Source organism: Penicillium expansum (assembly GCF_000769745.1).
Source record: "Penicillium expansum strain MD-8 chromosome Unknown contig267, whole genome shotgun sequence".
NCBI classification, from domain to species: Eukaryota; Fungi; Ascomycota; class Eurotiomycetes; order Eurotiales; family Aspergillaceae; genus Penicillium; species Penicillium expansum.
In genome coordinates this window covers 101,234-121,731 of record NW_015971313.1, presented here as the reverse complement: position 1 = coordinate 121,731, position 20,498 = coordinate 101,234, and the positions used below count along the sequence as shown (strand labels likewise).

The window sequence follows — 20,498 nt, the reverse complement described above, 5'->3', positions numbered from 1 at the left end:
AAAGAAAAGAAAAGAAAAGAAAAAAAAAAAAAAAAAAAAACCAAAAGGTGAGGGATGACAATCAATCCGCCGATCCAACCTTGGAAGTCTCTCAATCAGCACCTTCAGCCCAAAAAGGTACCAGGAACAAGCTTCCCCCCCGTGGATCATTACTTTCTTGCCTTACAACTGGCTTTCTTGACTCTTTAAGACACCCTTCCCTTCTGAAAGCTCCCCTTGCTGTACTTATAATCTCCCCTCCCCTCCAACCATACTCATATACACATACACACAACCCCCCCCCTACCTATATCAACCTATCAATCTGAGACCAGCCTCCCCTTCCAACCTTCCAACTTAAACCGCGTCAAAGGGAAACTGACACCAATATTCCGCCTATCTTCTTGGTGTTCCATACCAGCCTATCCTATTATCCTAGTTTGGCAATTCCAGTCTCAATTTTGACGCGAAACAACGCGAAACATCGATCAAACCTGCAGGCCTCGAGGGAACTTTCAGTCGATCCCAGTCCAGATCCAGCCGTTAGAGCCTTTGCTGCGGTAACGGAGGATCTCATAGTCTACATTCCTAGCCTTGCTTGGAACCCTCAACGCGACGCGCCGCTAATTTTGGCAAGTTCAAATCTGAGCTTAGACCATGGCGTATAGCTGTAAGTCCGATCTCCACTCCCTCGGGATTCTATGCTCGACCAATTTGTTTATTTCTGCTCGTTTGTCCTCCATTCCCTTTCCTTTCTGAACATTCTTTCCTTTCCCTATACTCCGGGACCTAATACACATTCTCTTGTCTACCCTTTTTCTTTTTTTATCTCTATCTCTATTTCTTTCCATCCCTGCCTTTCTTTAATAGTCTCCTTTGATCTTTCATTACATTGTCGACCCTCGTTCTACTTCCTCTACTTGTCAACTACTTGACTTCGCCTTTCGTTCTTACACACAAACACAAACAAACCACCAAAAAAAAAACAAATTGCTAAACTCTGGGCAGGTGATTCTATCAACCCAGTTGCATCTCAACCTTTCAAAACCGAAGACCTGGACGACATGAGGTCTCACGGACAGCTCATCTCTGATCGTTTGACTGAAATTGACTGCCACTCTCTGGGTTCAAGTGAATGCCCCTCGATGACTTCGAGTTTCTCTCCTTTGGATTCTCCGACTCCCACGCCTACCAGTCTTTACAGCCAAGGGTCAATGGCTTCCCCTGGGTGGCACGAGTCCGCCCACTATCACCACGGCCTCCCAATGGAGCGCCGAACTTCGGCGACTCCATTGCGCAGCGCTTTTAGAATGGCCGATCTCACTGCGGGCGACGGCATGATGAACATGCCCTGCGGTAATATGGACCGACAGGAGCAGATGCCCCTCACCGACTATCTTCCTGGATACGAAGAGAATGTCGACCAACTGTGGATCCCTCAGGATATGCCAAAGACATACCAGGAGCCTCAGTTTCCTTACCAGGCCTCGATGCCTCAATACAACCAGATGGCTCGCAACTACTATCACCGTCCTCAGCAGGCAGGATATCTGCCTGAATCGGCTTCCAACCCTTGCTTGTCTCGTCCAATCTTTACTCAACCCACTGAGCGGATTCCTAACTCCGCCTCGATGACCAACATGCTCCACTGGATGCCCTCACACGAGTCCTTGGTCCCTCAAACCATCACACCTGCTCAGGTCCAGCCCTTCCCTTCTGGGCCCGTGACCCCTCCTTCTTCTGCTTACTCCGACTTCCCCACCAACATCCCGACTTTCAAGTCCCACACTCCTTCTACTCCACACCGATCCGTCTCCATGGGTACACCTTCCGGATCAGATACCCCGGTTAGTCGAATGTCTGGACACAATGACTATCAAGAAGAGTTCCAGCTCTCTCCAGTCTACCGCGAAGGCATGATGCAACGTCACCGCCAGCCGTCGCGCAAATCGTCCAAGAAGCAGCTCCTTCGTTCTAACCTCAGTCTTGAGAACTTGCCGTCCATCATCAAGCAAGTGCAATTCAAGTGCAAGGAGCCCGGTTGCAAGGGACGTTTCAAGCGCCAGGAACATCTCAAGCGCCACATGAAAAGCCACTCTAAAGAGAAGCCTCATGTCTGCTGGGTTCCTGGCTGCCACCGTGCCTTCTCCCGCAGCGATAACCTCAACGCGCACTATACCAAGACCCACAGCAAGCGGGGCGGTCGCAACCGCTACGTCGCGACCCTGGATGAGACTAGTCAAGATTTCGACCCCGACTTCCGCGGACAGCTTACCCCCGACGGTCGACCCATCTACGGCAGCAAGCTAGAAGATAGTATGCCTGACTGTGGCGAGCTGAGCGTCGATGGCTGGGATGATTAATCGCATAATCACACCAAAAAGCAAAACCGAAAACCCAAAAACCCCGCCAAAAAAATTACAAAATCAAATTCCACGCGACTCTTTTCCAAAAGAAAATATGGAATTATAGAAACACAAAGCAGAAACGTGGCCTTCATTGGCCTTTATTGATACCCCGTCTCTGGCGGATTGATATTTATGAAATGGCAGAGATATCACGGGACGGATTGACCTCTGTCCATGGCGTTGTACATGTCTCCTGGCGGATAGGAGACTTTTGGATTTATTAATTTACCTTTTTTTTTTTTTCCTTTCTCTTGCATAATTTGTTTGGTGCCAAAGGCTGGGAGGTTATTTTCTGAACATGGAATTCATGCGGCGTTGCATATGTCTTTTTCTCTTCCTCCTGGTTTGGGAGGATCGCCAACTGGGATAATCATTTGGGAGGAAGCCCTTAGGGGGGTGATCGTGTACAATCTGCTACAAAGTGTTGTTGTTTTATTCTTTTTTATTCTTTATCGCTTGTACTACCACCCCATTGTCGCACATTGGCATAATATACACAAAAATCCAAAATCGAGATCTACATTGTTGCACTGCATTACTATTACCCCAGCACTCTCCTGTACTTCTGTATACTACCCTTTGAGAACTTACCAATATCTCGGGGTGATCTCGTGTTACAGCCTGACTTTGCTTCTCGCACGGTTCGTAATCTTGGGCCAGTTGAGACATGCCCCCAAAATGTTACACATCACAACACTCGGGGCTCTAGATCCTCAGTTCCTGGATCTCTCCAAACCGATCTATCTGGCCGCAGGTGTGGATCAAATGTTGAACAAATCGGGCCTACTGCAGAAACTAAGTATGGTCAAACTGTACTTTCCACTTCTCTCTGGAACTCTCCACATTCCATTCCTAAATGGGGGCTTTTCCATCAACCCGTTTCAGAACGGCCATGTCATCATCTCTTCACCGCGGCTATATGTATCGTTCAACCACTTTTAGAATCCTACAGTACTATATATGTGGAACACAGTGCCCCGAATACGCACTGCAACACTACGGACTACTGCAAACCACAACGGACGAGCCGCTACTCCACTCCATGACCCGCGCCACTTTCGACAGCGCAACCAACATCGCTAGTAGCATGTATCAGACAGCCATGTGGAGCCCCATTCGCCCGTCCTCTGTAAAGACCCCTTGGAAAAGCGTCCTTCAACCTAGTTCTAACTATAGCACAACACGCAAAAAGAAAAAGAAAAAAAAAAAACACAAGTACGAAAACGAGACGGGAATGAGAAAAAGCAAAAAGGGAATTCAATATGCTGCATTGCACAAGCTGCATGGCCAAGGATCTCATACGGTCAAGAGCCGCGTTCCTATGTGCCAGGACTTTCGCCACTGTGGATTTTCATGCGTCACGCCCATTCCTCATTGCCAATTCCTTGGGCATTAGCGCTTTCCCAGCAAAAGAATAGAGATCAACGTCCTGTGTCAAAGGTACCGTCGTCTTCCGGATAAAACCCATATTTGCTTTTTCACTAATGATCGTCGTGCATGCAATATCTTATCGTTCTTCAAAATCCAACGCAGGGTGTTAGTAGGATTTTTTTTTATCCTGCACATCTACTACACGCATACACATCCTTAACTCTTATCAATTATACGCTACAAAGTACATCATCTAACGTCCTGACCTCACTTATTTTCCGATAGTCAGAGATATCCCACTAATTCTAAACTGTATTCCCCAACTCAAACCCTCAGATTCCAAATCCCCATTCCAAATAGCCAGAGTCCACCGCTACACCGATGTTTGGCACATTGTGCGGTGAGGTGATTACCAGGCACGACGTTAAATTAGCCCGACGCCCATGCCCTGCATGAACTTATACAGTTACACCGCGCTATGTATATGCCACGCCGTACAAATTGGGAATGGAAGGACGCCCCCCCCCCGCCCCTCCAATGGCATGATATGTGGGAATGATATCCAACCGCCTTCCCACTCTATTGGTTTTTCATTCCTTGATTTTGTCCTTTTACCATGCACAATAGTACCTATGGAAATTAAAGTCTGGAGATGCATCCGCCCATCCGCTAATAGGCTATTGATCCTGTACACCCTGTTTTGATTCCCCCCCCCTCAATATTTGTTCCATTTCTCGATTGCGTGCCCGAGCGATCGGTGAACTGTTTCCGCTTCGTGTTCGACCTACTATCCAGAGATCCCATTATAGTGATCATGAACTCTCATGGTTTTCGTTTCCTCTACTTACGTTCCCGATTTGGTAGTAGATAAAAACTCTCGTATTATTACATATCACTGTAATGTGTCCCAACTTATCACATTCCAGGGGAAAACTCACCCGGTCACTTAGATGACTACCATCACCACACCGAAGGTATGTCTGTGCGCGTGGACTTGGATGACGAGGTAAAATGTAGTAGTGGAGACATCATACAAAGTTTGGAACAACATAACTACAAGCCTTCCAGCATCCGAGGCTATTCGTATCCGTCTTGATGCAATGATAATCTAGCTTGGCGTTCATCTGCGACCAACCCTTTTCAATTGGCCCTGCATACATATTATACTAATCTACAACTAATTGTGTGGAGGATACGATGTACATGAATTGGAATGTGATATTAGAGTGTCAATGAAGTCAGTTCTAGGCTCTGAGATTGAGTTGTTTTAGTATGAGTTATTTTCTGGGGTGATTCTCGATTTGTATGCGATGCAACGTCAATATTACTACTCCCTAATAGAGATCTCCGACTATTCTTATTCGCTCGGCTTACTTGGTCCTCGGGTGATGTGCGGCGATCTCCACCCCTAGCTTCGGCTCCGGGGGACAGTCTCGAATTAGTCCTCACAGCGCTCCATATATTTTCGTTGGTACCTTATTTCCCACCTTGCTTTAATCTCGTTGGTTAGGACTATCTAATTTCGTCTGCTTCTACCATATTATTGGTGATCTCATTGCCATTCTTGAATGCACTTTATAGGCTGGGTGAACCCTGGATCCAACAAAAGTCCAACAGTCTTATAGCCTATACTCTACCCCATTATATCCACTCGTTCTCTTCACCAGATGATATCACTTGGGGAAGTCATAAGACACCCAACACCCATATGAATCCATCTTTGAAACGTACTTCGTATAACTACTCGACTGTTGATACCTTTCCCGATCGGGAACACACTTAGTCACCCTCGGACCCGCTAGCGCTGACACATTATTTATGTAATCACACGATATAAAAACTCAGCGTTTCGGTTTTCCACAGCTCCTTCACATAAAATCCGACATCTTTTGTCTGCCACCACACAACGACATGCATTGAGAAAGCCATTGCTCAAGGGATTAATGTCGTCCCCTGGTAATTGGCTTTAGCCTTGCCTTGATATAAACTCTGGTCTCTCCTTACTATGATGATCACCATTTCTATTGACATGAACTTCTCCATGAATGTTTCAAAAATATCAAGCTCAACAGTCTGAGTACCGATTGACCAGAGAACACTCTCAGGAAGTGATGGCCACCGGCTGTCTTTTTTGAGTCGTACCTACTGACGATGTCTTTTGATGTCCTCCTTTTCATAGTGTTGTCTGATACCTTATGTATCCAATTGAATACTTACAATCATTACCATGTGCCTTTCCTTTTCCCTTTCCCTCCCTTTCCCACACAGCTTTGCAGCTTATAGCACGGATGTCAAATTGCGATCCGGCCCTTTCATGGCCGCGGTCGCGCCGAAGAAGTGCTTATATCGAAATGGAGATTTATCTCCCTAGCCAGTGAGTACTAGATTTTTGTCCTACGGTTCGCCCGAGGTGTCAAACATCCATTGAAGATCTGGAACATCCCGTATTTATTTGTAGACTTTAATTTTATATGGAATGAATTTATCGTTCTAAATGTGCTTCGTCTTATCGTTTCCCTGTATGAGCATTTGGACTTGGTCTGAGTAGAGATTCAAAGCAACATTGAATGCGCCTAGTGACGTTATAAGAGCAGTAGTAGTCGGCCGCGTGTGCGACCGCAAAACGTCTTTTTTTTGGTATTCTTTTCTTAGATGTTCCCCTTACTGGGGTTGTAGCTAAATAGAACATAGGGGATTAAAACGGGCCTTTCCATGTAAAACATCTGATTTTGAGATGTGCTTAGACTGATGTTGGGATCCGCCAAGGTGACTGCCAGTGGAGATAGGATCGAGTACGCTAAAGCTATACTCGATGCTTGCAAGCATACAAGACCAACCTACGAAGGTCTAGAAGAGCAAGAAACGTAATCCAGTTCTTGCATTTTGTGATATCAAATTCGAGGTGTTTCCACAATGCAATTTTCAATCCAAACCCCATAGTCGCGTCGTGATATCAAAATAACTCCTGTACAGAATGGTATCGAGTTTGATAAATCCCAGGGTTCCCACCGAAAGCCGCGCCCAAATAGTACAATTGAAAAAGAAAAAAAGAACAAGAAAGACAGAATAAGGGGAAAAGAACATAACGCCGTCCTCTCCAATCTCCACGATGCCTGGTCCCTGTACAAAACCCCGGGATTTTCAGAAAAACAAATCAAAAAAAGAACGAGGAAAAAAAAGGCCAAAAGAGACAGTGAGCGGTTGCTAACCAATGACCCACTGCTGTTGGGTAAATGCTCATCATAAATCGACCTCGAACCAGATTTTACACTGGTGAAATTGTAAATGTGGAAAAGCTTCTGCCCTCGTATGTTGCCATGTTATATCGGTGCCAGCAAACAGACTATCCTCAGTTATTCATACCACCCATACTGTGCATCGAGCCCTGCGCTTGCATTTGCTGGGCTTGCAAAGCAGCCCGTTGTTGCTGCTGTTGCTGTCCGCCATCCCGCTCACGTCGCATAACTTCGGAGACCCACGCTTTTGCGGTCTTTTCCAGCCCAGGACCATACTGCTGCGCAATATTTGAAGGGTACTGGTTTGGCGGGCCATATTGAGCCATGTAGCGCGTCGACATATCATGTCGCATGCGAAGCAGTCGTTGTTGGTAGAGCTGAGTGTATCTTTGTGCTTGGTTCATGGGCTGTCCATTCTGACCCATTTGGCCACCATTTGCCTGGGCAGCTGCCAGCAGCATTTGCTGCTGTTGCTGGTTGGTTAACTGCGGATTGCCTTGGTGTGGCTGGGCTTGTTGGCCTTGCATTTGTGGGTGCTGGCCTTGCTGTTGCTGCTTGACTATTTGCATCTGCGCATATTGAGCACGCATGAGCTGAGCCTGGTATGCTTGCTGGCCTTGTTGAGTGATTTTAGGAACGCCTTGATGGTTTTGTTGCTGTTGCTGCTGCTGTTGCTGTTGCTGTTGCTGTTGCTGCTGTTGCTGCTGCTGCTGCTGCTGCTGCTGCTGCTGTAGCATTTGGTGTTGATGAGATTGGATATTTTGTTGAGCGTGGGCATTGGCTTGCAGTTGGGCTAGCTGTTGTGGCGTGAACTGATTGTGCTGGATATGTCCTTGTTGTTGCGCTTGAAGAAGCGCTTGCTGTCGGTGTTGTAGCATCATCTGCTGTTGTGGTGTGAAAGACATGCCCCCGTTCATTTGCGGCGTGGCTGCCAAGCCCTGATTCATCACCGGGGTCTGACCCATCGAGTGAGTTGGACTGCCATGACCCATCCGCTGAGTTGGCGTGACGTTACGCATGATTGGAGTGGCATGCGACATAGCTGGTGTGCCCTGGGTCATCTGCGGAGTCCCATGTCGGCTTGGTCCTTGCTGACTTCTCGAAGGTGCCATCGGGTGGCTCATGACATTCGGGTGCGCATGCTGTAAAGCAGATGGAGGTCGCGGTGGACTGCCAGACCCAGATGCGGTCATGGTCATTGGAACCGCCTGCGGCATAATGTTACCAACCAGTGGCGATGAAGTGGCATGTGGGGTCTGGTTACGTACAACAGGCGAAGACTGCTGGCCTTGGCTGATGCCATTTGGCTGAGCCATAATGTGACGATTTTGCTGTTGCGCGGCGAGTTGGGCCTGTGCCTGCTGGGCAGCAAGCTGTTGTCTCCGCGATTCCTCTTTCGCGTGTTCCTCGGCTTGCCGCTGCTCGATCGCACGGCGCCGCTCTCTCTCCTGCTCCTGCTGCTGGCGCTTGGCCAACTCCTGCTTCAGCTTCATTTCGTGTTCACGTTTAGCTTTCTCCTCGTGTTGCATGCGAATGGTTTCAAGTGTCTTGAAACGAGAGAATCGGGGCTCAAATGGTGCCACACCACCGGCGTCATCCACGGCAGCAGCCTTCGCAGCACCACCAGGACCAGAAGCCGTGGGCTCCAGACGCTCGTCCATTATTAGCATGAATCTCTCCTCTTCGGCTGCCAAAGCTTCGTCCGCGGCAAGTTCGGCAACGGTTCTCTTTCGGCGCTTGGGCAAGGGTGGCGGGTCGCAATGCAGTGGGCTTTCTAGATGCTTAAACAGCTCCTGGACAGCTTCTATACTGTGCACAGGATCCAAGAAGAGAGGAGGTGCCAAGGCCTGTGTCATTTTGGATTCGCATTCCAAAAGATCCTCCGGTTCAACCAGCATTTTCTGTCTCTTTGCGATGTGACTGCGATCTGGTTGACTGCCTCCCGGGGTAGCGGAAGAACTAGAGCTTGATTGAGCTGGTGCTTTGTTGGCTCTCGGGTCGGGGGTGGTGACCAGCAGCGTCAACTCTGCCTGCAAAGTTCGGGCAGTGGGATGGAGTACTGTGGTGAATACTCGAGGCTTCATAGGAGCATTTTTCTGAGTTACGTTGCTGATTTTGTCGTCCGTCTGCTCACCAATCGCCAGGCCATCTGTCTGTTGATTAGCAATCGGTGTCCCATCGACCTTAGTGCCTTGTGTAGCCGATGTGAGCTGATTTTGCTTTGGGTATGGGACAAAAGCCGATGGGGTGATATGCTCGTTATAGTTGTGTAGAGAGAATGGTGTGTTATTCTCGTTGGATGAGGTAGTAGATGCTTTTCTTGCTTGCGCCGAAGCAGATTTGTGATCGATGACACGGACGATGAGGCAACCTAACATTGTTAGCAGGGGGTAATCCGACTACCTGTCAAAACCGATAATTACCTTCATAGAACTGCACACCGCCTCGCAGAAGCTCCTCAATCAGATCATGCGGAACTGTCCCGGCACGAATGTGCTCGATGATGACCTTCATCTCGGAGTTGTAAGGGAAGCTACCATCTTGCTGTTCAAATCGGAAATGTGTAGGATGTAAATGCACAATGAGGGATGGGGGGCATTTCGAATATTTCTTGAGGATATAGGATGTAGTTTTCACTATGAGATGAAAGTCAGTGATCGCGCATTGGCATTGCGAATGTCATGGAACTCCTTACCATATGGTTCTGGTGCTTTTTTCCCAACTCGGTGTGCCTGATCTGTTGCAGCGGTCCTCGTTACTGGCCGGCCAGAGCGCGAGGACTGATCCACAGGTCTTTGCGACTGATTCCTGGTCCGATTAAGGGGGCCTTTAGTCGTGGAACTCGCCACATGGGCCACACCATTTGTGAAATTGGAAGTTGCGTTGACGGAGGCTCCCGGAGGAAGACGTTTTGCAGCGGATGTGGGCGAAGACGAGAGGTGCTGGCCCTTGATTCCGTTGACCGCGGCCTGGCCGAAAGGCGGGGGCGGCCGCTTCATCTTCTGGGTATGGGAGGCCGGCTTGGAAATTGCGGTCGCCATCATGTCTGCGCCGGTTGCGCAACCTCGGCGTGGCCAGTGAGTTAAGAATGCGACTTATCGGAATGCCGGATTGATGATGTTGAATGAAAGCCGTGCTCGGGAAATGAGTGAGATGGCCGATGCGCGAGACATGTGGGGATAGGTAGGGCGACACCGGTCCCCAGCACAGCTGGAATCAATGCGGAAAATTGGCGGAGGCTGACCGAGTGGGATTAAAGAATGAAAGAAAGAAAGCACCCGTCCAATAACGCTGCTGGAAAGGGATGAATCGGAGAAGCCGCTGGACGAGGTCTTGCAGAGGTAGGTCAACTGATGATGCCAAGCCGTGGGTCAACGTGAAGTCAGTCACATGACCCATTCCGAATCGGGCCTAGTGAATAGCTGGAACAATGAGATATAACAATGGCAATGCAGACCAGTTCAATATTCAATACACGTGTAGATGAATCAATGCCTGAATGGCTTTAATATACTACTGCCTAAAACATACCACGTTAGGCCCAGTGTTCTGTACATATCAGAACTAAGTGAGCCAATTCTGAGAGTTATCTACGTGATAAATAGGCGCAACTTGCGGCAAAAAAAGGTATAAATTATTCTGTCAAAAGTGAATTGTATCAAATAATAGCAAGAAATCCGGAAAAAACAGGGGAATAGGGTCAATCAGTCATAAGGATGTGAAAAAAAAAAAGACAGGTATCGACATGCAAGCAAACAAATATCAACATCAAAATCATGGGGCCACAACTTGATCCGACCTAGTCCAGACCACGAACCCGTCGGCGCCAGTCATCTCCGACTCGGACAACATCAACCACGTCAATGCGCTTACCGAGTCCTGTGACGCCCTCCTTTTTCCACCACTTCTCTTCCTTTTCGCCAAGTGCTGACTCGTCGTCACTGTCGATAAGCCCGCCACGGCCACCCTCGTCTCCGACCACGACGATGACCTGGCGAACCCACCCAGAGATGTGGATGGCGGGTTCACCTTGGTCTCCAGTCAAAGACTCTTGGACATAAACAAGCTCTGGGAATAGGTGGCGAGCGAGGTGCACATAGCCACCAGGGGTACTGAAAGGCATGATCATGCTGTCCTTCTCAACAAGCGCTTGTGCCTGTGTGTATAACGTTTTGAAGAAGCGAGAAGTGCCTTCCAATTCGTCGTCCTGACGGGGCTCGACCGCAGTCAAGTCACCAGAGGCCAGCTCCGCGACAGAAGCTCCTTCTTCGGTACCAATGTTAGAATAAGACGAAGCCATAGATGGTGAGGTGGGAGATGAGCCCCCCTTCTTGATGGCGTGTTTCAATTCCGGGGCATAGATTAACACAAAGATCTTGGAGGTTTCCAGATCGACATGTTCAGGGAGATGGGATAAAATGGACTGCGATTGTCAGAAAAGCCTAAAGTGGGTATCGAGGGCGACAACTTACCGCATGTTCAGAAGAGAATTCGTCAGAGTCATCCGATGAAACCGAGGAGACGACAATTGCGACGATCTTCTTGTCCTTGGCAGCAGTATTTGCTGGGCGGCTCGGCAATCCACCACTCATAGTCGGCGCAATAGCGCCCTGTTGGCTTCTCTCGTGAGCTCTGGTTTGAGCCTCCTCCGACCATCTGGAGTGGTCCTCGTAGTCGCCCTCACCTTTGTTATCTTCACGAATAGAGGTAAGAGCGCCACCGACAAATGCTCCTGCGGCAGTGACACCGGCCACAACTCTTTTGCTGGCGCCATCGAAGATCTGTTGAGGGCTAGGCGTGCGTCGCAAAGCACCTTGCATGCGAGCCATCATACCATGATCATAGGAAGCATCTCCAGGCAGGGCTTCCGCTCCTGCGCTTCGGGCATAATCTCCGGTAGCATAGGAAGGTGGGTAGTCACCTCCGGGTCCAACAGGAGGCGGGTGAGGGTGGCCATCTCCGTGGGGGCGGTCGTCTTCGTCTTCGTCGTCATTTCGTTCACTCCAAATCCAAGCTGCAATACTAATAGTTGCAATTCCAGCAGTCAAGGCCAAGGGGAGCCAGTATCCAATGGCGGATCGTCCACCGGTTGAGCTGAACCCAGTGCCGGCTCCGCCGCGGCGGCGCCGAGGGTCTTGAGGGAAGGACATTGCGATCGCGGGTATTCAATTAGAGGTGGCACATTTAACGGTCATTAATGGCGGTCGCAATGACTCGCAGGTTGCATTTCACACGTCGATTTGCAAAATAGGAGGTTGGGGAAAGGGGAACGAGGGAAAGGAGGCAGACGTCTCCCCTCGGATGCTAGAAACATGTGGCTGGTGATTACCGCGGGTGTTTACTTGTGTTTGTCCTGTTTGCGTCCTGCTAAATCTGGAGGCGGGTCAGCATCACGTGTTATCTCCCACTAGGATTATGTAAGTGGTTTTTCTGACTCCTCCGAAGCAGGGCTTATCGGTTTTAGAGAAATATACGACTAGGTGTGAGGACTCGCAAGCGCATTGTTGGTTCAAATCATGCCTCATCCAGTATCTGTGCCACCAACGGGCCTGCAGGCCCTAATTCTCGTGAGCAGCCAACTTCCATAGATATGTCTTGAAACAAAAGCTAACAAGCAAATAAGTGTGGCCCTGGTGTATCGCTCAACACATTCACTTCGAACCCCGAGGAATACCCAAAATGTCTTATCCCTGTGGCCAACCGTCCGATGCTCTGGTACGCCCTAGACTGGTCGAAAAGAATGGGCATCACCGGTAAGCGCATTCCCACCGTCGAAATAGCATGCGGGGCATCCCATGACGCCATGTGCTCTATCGCAAAGCATCGGATGGAAGACTGACTATACTAGATGTCACTTTGGTCACTCCTCCCTCCTCACTCGCTCCCCTCCAGGCGGCTCTACGACAGAACCCACATCTTACCTCACTCCCTTCGCCATCAGTCATCGCACCGGCGGAACTCGAGATGACGACAGGCACAGCGGAGCTGCTCCGTCTGCCCGAGGTGCAGACTTGTATCAAATCAGACTTCCTTCTCTTGCCTTGTGATCTAGTTTGCGAAATACCCGGAGAGTCTCTGCTGGAAGCATGGATGGTGTCTGGCGGCGAGAAAAACCGTCGGAATGGACTCAGCATGTACTATCAGACACAGGGTCGAGAGGAGAGTGTCAAGGGCGAAGCTGCAGACTTTGTGGCAGTTGCACCACTTGAGCAGAACGAGGCTCCCACCGTGTCTCATACTGCGCTTCGTTCCTCGCTCTCCAAGCTAGTCCTCTCTATGCCCATGGCCACATTGAAAGAGAAATTGGAAAATGACAAGGGCTTCCTTGTGCGCCATTCCCTGGTGGATACGCACGCGCAGGTGAAGTTGCTGACGACATACCGTGATGCGCATATCTACGTCCTACCTTACTGGGTCAAGGACATGGCTCGTTTGAATGAGCAATTCCAGTCGGTCGGTGAAGACTTGGTTGGATGGTGGGCCAAATCAGAATGGCAGCAAGGCCTCAGTGAGAAGCTGAAGATCAACGAAATCTTCCAGCAGAAAAGCCGTCGCCAGAGCCACGGGCTCACTCTAGGTGAGAGTGAAAGCCACGACGGCGAATCCCTCGATGGTGAATCACTGGAGGAGGAGATTGATCTGCAAAGCATGAGCACCACCAAAGCCACCCCAGCCAAGTTCAGAACAGCCTCATCAGACCCCCAATTCGCCTCTCGTGTCAAGGCTCCCACCTCGCACACCGTCAAGAGTCCCAAGTCAAATCTACCACCGATGCTTGCTTACGTCCAAAAGGGCACAGCGCCTTTTGTTCGACGGGTTGATTCATCCGCCGTCCTTCTCTCTACCTCTCTCCGTCTTGCTAAGCTGGAATCTATCGAAGAGGTTGGCCGTGCTGCTTCGTCGGCATTCGCGCACGCCTCCAAAGTGGCTAACACAGCTAGCATCGCACAGCGTTGTACCGTCACGAGGAACGACTGCCTAGTGGATAATAACACGACGATTGAGGAGAAGTGTGTGATCAAGGAGACCATCATCGGTGCCAATTGCCATATCGCCAGCGGTGCTCGGTTGACTCGTTGTTTGATTATGGACGGTGCTGTTGTTGGCGAGCGCTGTCAATTAACAGGTACCATTGTGGGACGCCGCAGTAAGATCGGCCGGGAAACTGTGCTGAAGGATTGCGAGGTTCAAGACGGAAACGTCGTTCCTGATGACACCGATGCCAAAAACGAAAAGTTCATGATCTTTGAGGGTATTGACGATGAAGATGATATGGATGGTTCGGAAGATGACCAAGATTATTGATTCGAGGTATATTTATCTTGGCTAAATGTTTATGAGATAAGGTCCATGAGATCAAGGAGATCAAAAAAATAGAATTTTATACCCCTGCATCCACCAAGTTACGGAAAGTTGAACGTTGAAAGCCTGACATCTGAGGCAGAGATGCACTCTCAAAAGACACTAGAAATTACACGACAATATCAGGCGTGATTCGAGCAAGATAGGCTAAGAGGCTCATAAATACCACAGTAGAACGCCATGTGTAATACCAATGGTCAATCCGCTCCACCTCGTGCTTCCCCGGATGCATACTAAAATTTGGTTACTTACGCCAACGCCATGCTGGCGCAAGCACGGGACCTTTTGGGACGTTAACTTGGCAGTGGGGATATTAGTACATTGGCACACTGCATGAACTACCCTCCCCACGAATGAACAGTTTCGAATGCCTTTCTCTGGGACTCGTTGCATCCACCCATCAGACATCAGGCCATAGCGTGTGGATTCGGGGTTTGGACGGGATGTCAAAGGCATCGTATGGATACTGCCCGAGAAAGAAAGACTCGAGTGATTATCGATTATCGGATAATGAGGTCCAGGGGGGAAATTTGTGTCTTTCTCCGCACTTCTTTTGCGACGGTGGCCCTTGGCCTGTGCCCGATTCTCTGCCCCTGATCAGCCACATAACACCGTGCATGTTATTGAGGGTTGGCCCCGTTATTGAATAGGAGATTAGATTTCCGCGCACAGAGCCCTAGGGGTAAATGAAAACGGGGGGGAGGGAGGGGGGCCGTCAGGATGCTTAATCCTCATTGATTTACGGTATTAGACGTGGCCCCTTCCCCTCAGTATGCAAATTAAAATGCACGCTACTCCGTACATAATTCCAAGCTCGGGAAAGGTCGGTACCAACTTATATGGAGAAGGTACAAGTGTGTGAAGTACGGAGTATGTTTTACAGAGTTGATAAACAGTCTAAACGATTCGAGTGGGAAGAAAGTGTATGCTGATCACGCGGGAAGTTGTCTTGTATGTGGATCGACGGATTGAGTGGTTTGCAGCAAGTGGGGAGGGAAAGCGGGACAATTTTTTTGACGCGGAGATTTCGGATTGTATGAAGGTACAAGACAGATAAGAGTTTTACAAAGCACATTATCGTACCCTATACGGAATACAGAGTACGCTGTAAACACACAGCATATTCCAAGGTTACAGGTATCTTTAGATTTGCCAAAGGACTTGTAGATTCAGCTCTGGAGTGGCGCTAGACCAATAAGCTGAATTGCGCATGACACAAAGTCCGTCAAAATAGTTGAGGACATTCTAGCGAGGGCTTCGTCATTGTACATTTACCGGTGAGAGTTTGAAAGCTTATTGGAACTAGCTGTATGGAGTATGTTGTAAGGTAGGATATATATATACGAAGTACGGAGTACGGAGTGAACATTGAATCATACGAAAATAGATTAAGTTCTACTAAATTTTCACTCAGAGCCATAGATATGATCACGCCATGATATACGGAGTACTCGGGAAAGAACTAGAAATGCAGCCTTATTATGGTGTGTGACATTGAACAATGTCTCAGATGTTTCCCCTTAGGTAGTATGGGATAATATATAAAACCGATCCAAAACGATATAAAACGATTTGACTCGATATGACTCGTGAGAGATTAGGTTGAGTGGACCATCACAACCATGGAAACAGCTCGGAATTTCCTAAAGTTCGGAGCTGTTTAAGCGGGGAGGTTCTCTTCTTCTTCTTCTTCCCTTTTTTTTTTTTTTTTGGTTTGTGTAATTGTCGGATTAGGGCTCTAATAGTGTAGATAACTATATAAAAGAAAAGTACAGACTAAAGTATAGATTAATAAGTACCGTATACGTACTTTTTCAAGCAGACGTTTCCAACATGTGGATTCGAAGGAAAAAGATAGCGTCACACTTAGCTTAGTGCAGGCGCAAATCGCGGGACGCGGTGCCAGGCCGATCGGATCCCCCCCCCAGCTATCCTATCTAGGTAGCTCGCTAATTCCTTCGCCCACGTTCTCTGCAGAAGGTTCAATGTTGCCTTGCGTCAGTTTTTAGTTTGACAGGGACATTTTTGTGATAAGGTACTGGGTTACATAGTACTCCGTACAGCACAACTAATTAGTATGGAATAAGTGTACACGGAGTTCTCTGTACTCCGTACAAGATATTTTAGTTTTAGTTTTAAATAATATGGAATATTTTGGCTTAAAATGGAATGAGTGGCTATGTTGTATGGGAGATGTCTAAGAATATCCAGATGGAGCATTAAGGGGAGACCTATGATTGGCACATAAATTTGGAGGTCGGGCCCCCTTTTATGAACGGCCTCAGGAGGTGAAATCAATGCACAAGTACTGAATATTCGAAGTGGAAGTAAGAGTTTAGATGGAGTCGTATAGTATATAATGAAAGTAAACAATAAATAGTAATTAGTAAATAGTACATATGTAGAGTACAACATAGATAATAGATTTGTAAGTCGATAATACATTAATGTTGTACTCCTGTATCATGCAAAGAGACGCATAAGCATAATTAGTTCAGAAATGACAAGTATTCTCTTTTCTTTTTTTTTTTCTTTCTGTCTAGATTTGATTTATATTTGACTTGAATATTTTATTCATTCACTATTTTGATTCAATATTTCACTACAGAGTATTTGATTGAGTATTCAAATTCGATTCCATTGAATTTCACTGGAGTACTGGAGCACTGGAGCACTGGAGTACTTCCCGGACCTAATCTACCCCGTGTCTACCGTCTACCGTGAATCTCCCCCCTTCCTATTTTCCCTTCCTCTCATCTTCTCCCCTTCTCCTTCTTTTCCCACTGAAAGTGATCAGGCACTTATTCAAGTGTCATTTGAAGGTTCTGGGGTTATTTCGGTTTACTCTCTCTCTATTTTTTTCTTGTACATGGCTCTCCTATTCTAGAGACGTCTCATCATCCTAGGGATTCCTCCCTCTTTTTTTTTTTGCCCATCTTACCTCCTTTCGTTTCTTCCAACTCGCCTGGTTTCGAGTTTCATTCTTCTGGCATCAAGCGTCCCTTTTTTTTTTACTTAAATCGTTGTACCACTATAGTCTATGTCCACGTTACTTAGAACAGGTATGGTTGCCCCCTGGCTGACGCGGTCCCTTAATCCCCCAACGTGCGCAGCAAAAGAAAGAAGGAAAAAAAAAAAGCAAAGCACACCCCTTTTCTTTACAAACTCCACCTTTTACCGCATTGAACAACGTGAGAGTCTTATTTCACTTGTGATGGATAGCTAACAGCTACCTTGGTCACAGCATCCCATTTCGTTCCTCGGATCCCTATTTGACAACACACCTCGGGCTCATATTCTATCTCTTCTTTTTATTGTTTTCTATTTTTTTCTTTCTTTGCGAGTTGCCTTAAATCACGACCCTGGACAACTCGTGATTTCTATTTTGAAAATTTGCTGGAACAATATGGCTGCGTTGGTTCAAACAATTCCGCAACAGAGTGGGACGGTACCTGTGCTTCAGACGCGTCCTTCATCCTCATCAGGCACCTTCTCTTCTCCAACCCAGAATCAAGGCTCTCGTATCCAGACTATGTCTTGGACATCATTCAATGCTGGTAATTCCGGGACTTATCGAGCGGGCCACCCGGTTGTGGCTCCTTATGCCTACAACCCGAACATGGCCCAATCCACCGTCCAAAATCGACAGTCTTGGACACCACATCTTCGCCCAGAACATCGCACCTTTTCCGCACCTACTACCCCTCAAGTGCCGGTGAATCCGACATACACCGGTGCCAGCCCCCGATCCCCCCATCCTGCAGCTGGTTCTGTATCCAATCCCTCCAACCCTTCATCCCGTTCCTATGTTTCCAAGGACGACAGCGCACTTCCCTCACGAAAACCCAGGAGCGACCAGCCGCTCCGTCCCCTGTCTACGGCCAACCTTCCCTCCCCATCCATCATGAACATTTCCTCCCCGAAACCCTCCCCGAATCGATATCGTCGTACCCCCCAACGAGCGGAAGCCGCCGCACCATCATCCCCTGTCACTGCCGCTCCAATTCCGACCGTGATTATCGATGATTTTGGGGGCCCTCGACCACCCCGACAAAACGCTCACAATCGGGTTGCAAGTGTGGATGATTCATCTCATGTGGATAGGGCCCAGCCTGAACGATATCGACGACGAAGCCTGGGCAATATGGATGCCACAGCGTACCCAAACCTGTCGCTAGATTTCCCGACTTCAACCTCTCAATCTCCATCGGGGTCCTACGACTTCATCACATTTGATACGAATCAACGGCCTCCTTCCGCTCACTCTCAGCGGGACAGTGTGGGTAGCGTCCACTCGACACACTCGTCGGCTTCCTCGGTAGGTTAATTTACAAGGACTCATGGAATTATTGCGGAGCTAACGGTGTCTATTTCGCAGGCACGAGAAGGGACGCCATCGGACTCCAACTCGATCACTAGCAAGACCGGCAAGGCAGAAGAAAAACGTGCGAGCAAGCCATCGCCATTATCACAGCCAGTATCGACGGAACCCGAAGCCTCCAAACCCAACCCTCCAGCCGAAACTCAGAAGAAGCCAACACCGCCTCCATTGGATTCCCCCGCCGCAAAGCGTCTCAACGATTTGAAGAATGACACGAAGCGCCCCGGGAAATCACGCCTGAGACGGGCTTTCTCGTTCGGCAGTGCCTCCGAGCTCCTGAAGACCTCTGCACAGAGCAATGCCGCCAAGCGGGAAGCATTTGCCGCAGAACAGGCGCGCCGTGAAGCACTGAGGGAACAACTGGGCCCGGAACAGGCCGCCATTGCCGAGCAGCAGGAACTGAGCGGACTAGGTGAAAGCATCTACTCCCATCAAGGCCACTTCTTCTCTGGGTCCACCGATAACCTGTCAGTATCGTCGACCGCTTCATCGGCGTCGATGATGCTTCGCAAGATGGGTAAAGGCATGAAACGCTCCACTCGCTCCTTGGTTGGCATGTTCCGTCCCAAATCGGTGGCCAGCATCAGTTCCATGGAGGGGGCGGGCCCCGAAGTTTCGCCCCCGCAGATCACCGTGGTGAATGTGGAGGCGGAACGGGAGAATGTCACTGTCAACCCCGACGCTGCAGATCTGTCCCGAGGGGCTACTGTCTTCCCCAAGGTTGAAGGCAATGCATCGGAGATGAGACGATCCGCTTCCATTCGTGAAAGAGCCGCAGCCGAGAACTCCCAGGCGCGTAAGAGCATCGTGGGAGGAGACCGAGAACGGGCGGAGATCCTCGCGGCCGTCCGGAAGGGTATCTTGAAGAGTGCGTATTTCTACACAAATACACTTGATGTTTTAGCATACTGACTGACCTGATTAGAAACTCACTCGGACCTGGGCGCCTCTTCGCCTGCACAGGGACTGGCCGGCGGGGACTCACCGCACTCCAGTGCTCCTCCGACACCTGATGAGTCGTCACGATCCCCAGCCCAACAAAATGACCCGGTGAAGATTGCAGGCGAGGACTACTTCCTCTCAAACGCAGGGCGCTTCTCGTCTTCTGAAACAAAGAGTGCACCCATCACCCCGTCAGCTGTTGGTGGTAGAAATATCGTCTTCAGTCCTCGCATCCAGTTCCATGAAACATGGCCTAGTGGCGAGTATGATCGACGGGGAGAGATTGCGACTTGCAACCGTCTCACCCCGCTGCTTGCTCAGCAGATTCGGGAGGAGATCAATAACTTTAAGATGGTGAGTTGCTTGCTTTGGTTCTATACTTCGATTGTGATAATACTAACAAATAGTATAGGAGATGGAAGTTCATGAGAATTCCAAGATCTACACACACTTCATTTAAGTTTTGGGCGGGAGTCTCTTGCATCGCTCAGTGGCCTGAATTTGGCCGTCTCTGGTCAGGGTTCTATCCACTGAGCCTGCGTTCTTGTCTAGACATGCATCAATTCCGGCGAAATAAGGTGTTTGATGATTTCTTCATCGCATGAACAGAAGCTGTGCTGTCCGGGCGGATCTTAATTGATTCCATGGATTGGTGTATGCTCTATTCAGGGCGATTTGACCAATACAATCGTGCTTCTGGCGGATATTCCGCCAACCCAAAAATGGTGCGGCTCTTTTCGAAAAATCTCAGTCTCTAGCCAGGCGCTGCTAGCGCCTGTCCATCCTAAAACCTAAGATATTCCTCAACCACCTCAAGGA

At 48.8% G+C, this 20,498-nt stretch overlaps 5 protein-coding genes across 5 annotated transcripts; 3 read left to right on the top strand and 2 right to left on the bottom strand.

The window, feature by feature from the left end:
* Nucleotides 1–1,193: 1,193 nt before the first annotated feature.
* On the top strand, nt 1,194–2,342 carry brlA (C2H2 type transcription factor BrlA; the record flags this gene model as incomplete). Its single annotated transcript, XM_016744960.1, has 1 exon — nt 1,194–2,342. One exon carries the CDS (start codon nt 1,194–1,196, stop codon nt 2,340–2,342), a length of 1,149 nt encoding a protein of 382 aa, XP_016598553.1.
* A 4,765-nt stretch (nt 2,343–7,107) lies between these two features.
* PEX2_076890 (uncharacterized protein) lies at nt 7,108–10,038 on the bottom strand (the record flags this gene model as incomplete). The annotated part of the gene is made up of 3 exons (XM_016744959.1): nt 7,108–9,365; nt 9,418–9,630; nt 9,690–10,038. The coding sequence occupies 3 exons, from the start codon at nt 10,036–10,038 to the stop codon at nt 7,108–7,110; spliced, it is 2,820 nt and encodes a 939-aa protein (XP_016598552.1).
* Nucleotides 10,039–10,793: 755 nt separating this feature from the next.
* PEX2_076880 (uncharacterized protein) lies at nt 10,794–12,144 on the bottom strand (the record flags this gene model as incomplete). The annotated part of the gene is made up of 2 exons (XM_016744958.1): nt 10,794–11,417; nt 11,467–12,144. 2 exons carry the CDS (start codon nt 12,142–12,144, stop codon nt 10,794–10,796), a joined length of 1,302 nt encoding a protein of 433 aa, XP_016598551.1.
* Nucleotides 12,145–12,510: 366 nt separating this feature from the next.
* Nucleotides 12,511–14,299, top strand: PEX2_076870 (translation initiation factor eIF2B subunit gamma; the record flags this gene model as incomplete). Its single annotated transcript, XM_016744957.1, has 3 exons — nt 12,511–12,561; nt 12,618–12,747; nt 12,843–14,299. 3 exons carry the CDS (start codon nt 12,511–12,513, stop codon nt 14,297–14,299), a joined length of 1,638 nt encoding a protein of 545 aa, XP_016598550.1.
* A 3,463-nt stretch (nt 14,300–17,762) lies between these two features.
* On the top strand, nt 17,763–20,139 carry PEX2_076860 (uncharacterized protein; the record flags this gene model as incomplete). Its single annotated transcript, XM_016744956.1, has 4 exons — nt 17,763–18,674; nt 18,735–19,605; nt 19,663–20,033; nt 20,092–20,139. 4 exons carry the CDS (start codon nt 17,763–17,765, stop codon nt 20,137–20,139), a joined length of 2,202 nt encoding a protein of 733 aa, XP_016598549.1.
* Nucleotides 20,140–20,498: the final 359 nt, after the last annotated feature.